Source organism: Chanos chanos, chromosome 16 (assembly GCF_902362185.1).
Source record: "Chanos chanos chromosome 16, fChaCha1.1, whole genome shotgun sequence".
Taxonomy (NCBI): Eukaryota; Metazoa; Chordata; class Actinopteri; order Gonorynchiformes; family Chanidae; genus Chanos; species Chanos chanos.
The window spans coordinates 4,346,242-4,352,816 of NC_044510.1; the positions used below are offsets into that span (position 1 = coordinate 4,346,242).

At 41.9% G+C, this 6,575-nt stretch overlaps 1 protein-coding gene across 1 annotated transcript; it reads left to right on the forward strand.

Moving 5' to 3' along the window:
• Positions 1-809: 809 nt before the first annotated feature.
• Positions 810-4,829, forward strand: LOC115829716 (zinc finger protein Gfi-1b). The gene is made up of 5 exons (XM_030793883.1): positions 810-1,083; positions 1,515-1,690; positions 3,769-3,912; positions 4,391-4,556; positions 4,645-4,829. The coding sequence occupies exons 1-5, from the start codon at positions 810-812 to the stop codon at positions 4,827-4,829; spliced, it is 945 nt and encodes a 314-aa protein (XP_030649743.1).
• Positions 4,830-6,575: the final 1,746 nt, after the last annotated feature.

Sequence of the window (6,575 nt, forward strand, 5' to 3'; positions counted from 1 at the left end):
GTGAGAAAGATCAGGGAGCTGGCTAATTATCCGTGTTAAAGGGTTTTTTTTTAAGAAGATCAGACTTTTGTGAAGTTTCTCATTGTGCAGGTGGTCTGAGCTTCATTCTCTTGGGTTTTGTCTAAACCTCAGTGACCCAGTATTTTAACTGAATTTTCTCATTGGCAGGTGTGTGTGTGTGTGTGTGTGTGTGTTTGTGTGTGTGTGTGTTTGTGTGTTTTTGTTAGCTGCTGGATATTTAAAACACTTGCAAAGAAAACCCCAAAGGTTAGAGCTTCATAGATCTTAGATGTTTTGGGTACGGAGAGCTTTCCCTTCCTCTGAATTCGGAGCAAATGCATACTTATCAGGTTACCAGGACAACCAGCATGCCTGTCAAATGCTTAGAACAAAAAAAAAAATTACCTTTTATTTGACCACTTTTGAATATTAGTTATATTTTAGTAGTGGTTAAAAAAAAAGAGTTCGACAAATTTTGGAGACATTTGGCTGGCCATGCACAATCATGTGACAAAAACCAGAAAAAAAGTTTTCAATTAAATGCTGAGATTATAATTAGCATCAGTGCTTAAGCATTAGCTAGCTTTTGGGAGCTAATGTATTTTTAAAGCTTGCGGTCAATCAAATTTTTATAATTATCTGACTATTATGATCTTCCAGAAGAAAAGACTGCATCATCACGTAATATCAACAACTATCTAATCAACTGTCAATTATCAACTATCAACTAACTATTACCCAATGTATTTATTTGTCCTTTCACAGAGATTCGAACCCTTGTACATCTGTCTACTGAGCACCTTCAGATCATGCCTCGTTCCTTTCTTGTTAAGAGCAAGAAGGCGGGGTCTTACAGTGGACGCTCCGCCCACCTGTACACGGATCGTCATGAGACTCCCTCTGGGAGACTGATTGACATCACATTGACTGGTAGGAATACTCCATCTGAAATCAGACAGCTGCAGCCCACTGAGGCGGTTACGGTCACCGGCCCTGTGGACTATAACTCTCGCCAATGGGTCCCCATGACAGCCAGTCCCCAAACTGCTCCAGACACAGTCCACTGGTTGCCTTGGTCTGCAGGTACTTACTAAGGATTTATTTCAAGGTCACTCATACTGAAAAAAGTGCCAACCTGAAAAATGTAAAAAAAACGAACCCCAGTGGTGTCTTATCATCTTCCGTCGGTATCTGACTTTGGAAACATTTCCCTAAGATTCACACGAAATACATTTGATTTTGCAATGTTCTTGACTATTTGGTCACACAATATTTATGTAGAATCAGTACTAAAGTTGTCCAGGTAATCCTCACTCTGAGATTACCAATGAGTGCTTCTCTACAGCTCAATTCGACCTTCGAAGTAGAGTTTAAACTGTGTAGGCTTAACCTTGGCTGACCTCAGTCTTGGGCCAAGTCCCAACCCCAATCCTCTTTGGTCCCCAAAACTAGATTTCTAACCGCAAGTTCACGAAACTCTTCTTTTTTTTTTTCTCCACCTCCTGTGTCGACAGATAACAAGTCCAGAGAGGAGAATGGCCCTGTTCAGAGTGCGCTGTCGTGGTCTCCAGATTTTCCCGATGTCCCTGACAGAGACAGAGAGCTGGAGAGACTGGTGCATGCGTTGCTGAGCCACAGACAACTGATGAACGTCAAAACGCCGCTGTGCGAATGTCCGCTCTGCGAGAAGGTGAGGTATCGGGATCGTCCTCGCGGTTCTGACTCAAACGTTGACTTTCGTCTGTCGTCGTGGCAACCATGCCTCTGATCGCGTCATTGGTTGACTGGCAGGTGGACTCATATGCTCTCTCGATGACTCAAAAGTGGATCTGCGTGACATCAGCTCTATGAACACAAAAAAAGCAAAGTCAAAAGTTTCCAGTTTTGACTTAATTTGACACGTAGTTGCAAATCCTGGTTTTCAGTGGTTTAAATTCAGATTTCGCTTTCTGCCATATACCTGAGTCAGGTCTGACCTGTGACCTCACCCTACAAAGTATCCTACAAACATGATGTGACTTATCACTGCTCTTAGAGAAGCTTCTCTAGTACAAGCCTATATGTTTTCCTGACCAAAAACCGATAAGTTATTACATTTAACAGAAGACGTTAAAATACATCAGCATCTGAAGAGAGCTGAACAGTGTCTCCCATTTCACAGTTAATACAGAAATGTTAAATGACACCCCACAGGAAAACTTGTCAAACGAATCAAAAAGTTACTCACCAAAATTAAACCGGAGGGTTGCCGGTTCGATTCCCAGGCCCAACATCCACGGCTGTGTGCCCTTGAGCAAGGCACTTAACCCTAATGCTCCCCGGGCGCAGAGGAATGCTGCCCACTGCTCCTGCGTCTGTTGTGTGTTCACTACTGGTGTGTTGGATGGGTTAAATGCAGAGGACAAATTCACTGCTCGCTGTTCACAGTGTGTGTGTGCAATCACGGAGACTTAACTTAACTTAACTTAACTGACAGGTTATACCGTCGCTACGATTGAGTGCATGTTATATTTTGAAATGTGCCACGTTGCAAGTCAATGCTATAAATGCTTCACCTTTCGGTGACGATGTTTCATCAATATAACCTTAACACAGCGCGTTGTTTCTGGAACTGGGTTAAGAAGGGGCAACCACATGTCCAATCACAGAGATTTTATCACAGCCGATGTGTAGGATGCCAACTGACAAGGCTGACGTGACCTGAATAAACATGTTCCTTTTTTCTTTTTTTTTCCCCTTTCAATGCATGCTCATTTTTCCTTTCAATCTCAGTGCAAAACCGAGATTCTGCGACCGTATCATTTTTTTCCATATCCCATACCGTATTTTCATAGTTAACATTTTGACACAACAGTCCCACGCTCTAGCACTGTAGCTGCAGTTAAGTGTGTGTTATGCTTTGGAATGTAGCAAGTAGCAGGTAAACACTGAATGAGCTCTATTTCAACACTATTTCATGATCTAATACTTAATTCACTTTGATGGCGAAATGAGCCAACCGACACTGAATGAAATGACTAATACTTTAATTTTAGGTCTTTATTTTTATTTTTATCAGGAAATGAATGGATCCGTATGAACTGATTATTAAAACAGCGACTGTATGCAGTCAAAATCAAGCATTACCAGACTGTGACTGATGATCTCGGCCACGGGCAGAACTCATCATTGCTCAAAAGCTAGTTTCTCATCTTTATAATCTCGGTGTGAAATTCAGGTCATTGCTGGGTTATCTCGCCTTGGGTGTGATCGTATCACAGTTTTAGGTATTTGAACTTCTTCGTTTGTCTTCTGAATAGTCTGTCTCAGAACTGAGTAACCGTCTTTGGCGAAGAAACTATTGCACCTTAAACTCACCTGATTGGCTCTCGAGGCAACCGGCATGCTGGGTCTGGAGTACAAACTGGGCCGAAATACAAGCACTCCAGCTCGCGTGACTCAGGTTAAACCTATGCTGTCAGACCTCGCATTTCGGTGCTTTTACGCTGTTACAGGGATTCTCGGATTTAATTCTGGAGCTTCAGAATTAATCTTGATGCTTTGCTCCCTTGACTCATAATTAGAGGTGTGTCCATTTTCATCAGCCAATCAGTGACCAGATTGGTCATGTATACAGAAACCAGCAAGATGAACGACTGTCTTTCGCTCAGACCAAAATAATGGTTTCTCTTTGCAACAAGGCATCTATCTCACTTTCTTCTTTCTCCCTCTGTTCTAAGGTCATGTTCTTTTCTCCTTCATCTCACCTCTCCTCTACCTTTCTCTCAGGTGTTGTCTTCAGCAGTTGGGTTGGTGACGCATCTGCGCAGGTCACATGTCAACAGGATAGCCGTCCCATTGGGCAACTCTCCAAATGACCCCAGTCAAATGTACAGTTACAGACCTCCTGCTGGTCTCTATGGCAGAGTTAAGGTATGTGCAGAACACTTATCATAGATTCTGTGATCATAGAACTCAATACAGGCAATACAGAGGAGAATAAGATCTGATATTTGAACACATGGTGAGACTAACTGCAGCAACTTCTGTATATATAATATTGCATTGAAACATTCTTCCACATTAGTAAGGAATATAATTAGAAAGATGAAAATTTCCGTAAAGTAAATCAAACCCGGTAAATGTTTGCACGTTTTAAGACCAGTCAGGTAATTAAATTAATTTCTCTTCATGCGATTTTCAAGGCAATTATCTCTACTGTCTACTACTGTGATCAAAAAAGGAGTAATTATCTGACACAAAGTGGTGTGTGTTGTCTCATTTGAGATGAAATGACTTATGTTTGTGTGTGTGTGTGTGTGTGTGTGTGTACGTGTGTGGTGTGTACGCGCACGTGCTGTGTGCGTGTGTATGTGCGTGCGTGTGTTTGTGTGTTGCGTTTTGATTGCAGGAGCGGAGTTTCGGCTGTAAGGTTTGTGGAAAGGTGTTTAAGCGTTCCTCCACCCTTTCCACACACCTGCTGATACACTCCGATACAAGACCATATCCCTGCCAGTACTGTGGCAAGAGATTCCACCAGAAATCAGACATGAAGAAACACACCTTCATTCACACAGGTTAGTCACACATCTGTGACCTACAGCCTGTGTGTGTGTGTGTGTGTGTCTTGGTTTGTGTTCATTTTCTGTGCTTTGTTTTGCACAGGAGAAAAACCTCACGTGTGTGTGGTGTGTGGTAAGGCTTTCAGTCAGAGCTCCAATTTGATTACACACACCAGGAAACATAGTGGATATCGGCCCTTCAGCTGCGCTCAGTGCTCTAGAAGCTTCCAGCGCAAAGTGGATCTACAGCGCCACCTGGAGCTGCACTGTGGGAATAGTGAAGTGTGATGTGCAGAGCAGAGACTGCACACTTACATATATGCACTTACACATACACACACACACACACACCAACACACACACACATATACACACACACACACACACACACACACGCAAACACACACACATACACACAAACTCCCCACTATTGGTCCCATGCAGTTCCACTTTCAGAACACTGAGAACAATTCCTACAGATTGAGACATAGACATAGATCATGTGAAATTCCTACAAATTGAGAAATAGACATAGATCATGTGAAATGTGCCTTGGCCAGTCTGAGCTCAAATGCACTAATATTTTCCCTGAGTTACAATATGGTGTTATTCTACAATGTGTTGTCTGATTTATTATTTTTATTTTTTTGTTCCCCCTCAGTTTCTCGGGTGAATTTTTTTTTGTCAGTGTTGCTTGTTTTCTGCAGCCTGCTGTGGATTTATTTGTACAGAAAAAAACCCCCCAAAAAAAATTGGATTACATTTTGAAATTAAAGTTTGCATCTGTTCCTGGCACCAAAGGCTGCTTGGTCATGTCATTAAATGAAAACAGATTTTCAAACTTCCGAAACCAGAAGTATTCCCGGATACGCGCAGACATTTTCTTTAATATCAGCACATAACGTATATCACATCTCACTGCCACAAATGTCACATTCTCTGTAGAGTTTTCCCTCCCGGCCACACACACACACACACACACACACACTCATACACACACATTAGACACTAAAGCAAATCCCTAGTATCACATGTCAGTTTATTTGCAGCAGTAGCAGCACATAGAAAAGCAAACACAGGAGTCACAACAGATTATAGTTCAGGAATCGGGAACCTGTGGCTCGGTCATTTTTCTGGCTCTCCAACATTTAAAAGTTTACCAGACACAACAGCTCAAATACCGTTACAATTAAACATGTTATTCAGTGATTTGGCATACTTGGCGTGCGATGTTAAGGTCATTTATCGAATGTCTTGACAATATTTTGACAGTGTGGAGAAAAGAGCGTGAAAAAAAAAAAAAGTGTGTGCGTTCATTTCATCCAAAAGAACATTTGTGGAGAAATCAAGAGTCGCAATGTGTCTCCATTTATCATTTCCACACGCGTGGTATCCAACAAAAGAAAACAAACAAAGAAAAAAAAGAGAGTGATTTGTTATGAGAATTTTGTACTTGCTCACGGTGAAGGACCCGTCATACGGAGTGACTGATTAGCAATTAGAGTACGGTACTTTCTGTGATTGGTCACCTCCCCAAGATTTGTGATGTCTTGGAGACACTAGAAACCGCCACAGGTGTCAGATGATTGGATGAGGCACATCCTGTTTTTCCTCATTCGTTACGTCGCAGTCGGTTTACGTGCCAGCTCCGGCCAGGACCTTGGAAAACTAAATACAGCTTTACCCTTACTTACACATTATATATATATATATATATAACTGTGGACAAACGGCAGCACCTGTAGTTATTAACTCTACACTGGAACTCTCTGCAATGACTCAAGCAACTCATTAGAGAACCAAGCACCCAAAAGACTTCAGTGGTAAATCTTTGCTTAAGATTTTGATGAATCACTATTGTTCTGTTTCTAATTAATTAATTATATACAGCGTGCAGGTCAGAAACCTGACTAGGTCATGAAGGGACTAAATTCAGTGGACCACTGAGACAGTGATTGATTCTTCCTCTGCCACACCAGGAAATATAACTGACTGGGTGCCCAAATAAACAGCTGTTAGCAACACTGTTTGGCA

Bases quoted from the DNA above. Each gene is read 5' to 3' on its own strand.
- LOC115829716 (XM_030793883.1), top strand. From the start codon at position 810: ATGCCTCGTTCCTTTCTTGTTAAGAGCAAGAAGGCGGGGTCTTACAGT. The intron at 1,691-3,768 runs GTGAGGTATCGG...CCTTTCTCTCAG, and splicing joins AATGTCCGCTCTGCGAGAAG to GTGTTGTCTTCAGCAGTTGG. The intron at 4,557-4,644 runs GTTAGTCACACA...TGTTTTGCACAG, and splicing joins ACACACCTTCATTCACACAG to GAGAAAAACCTCACGTGTGT.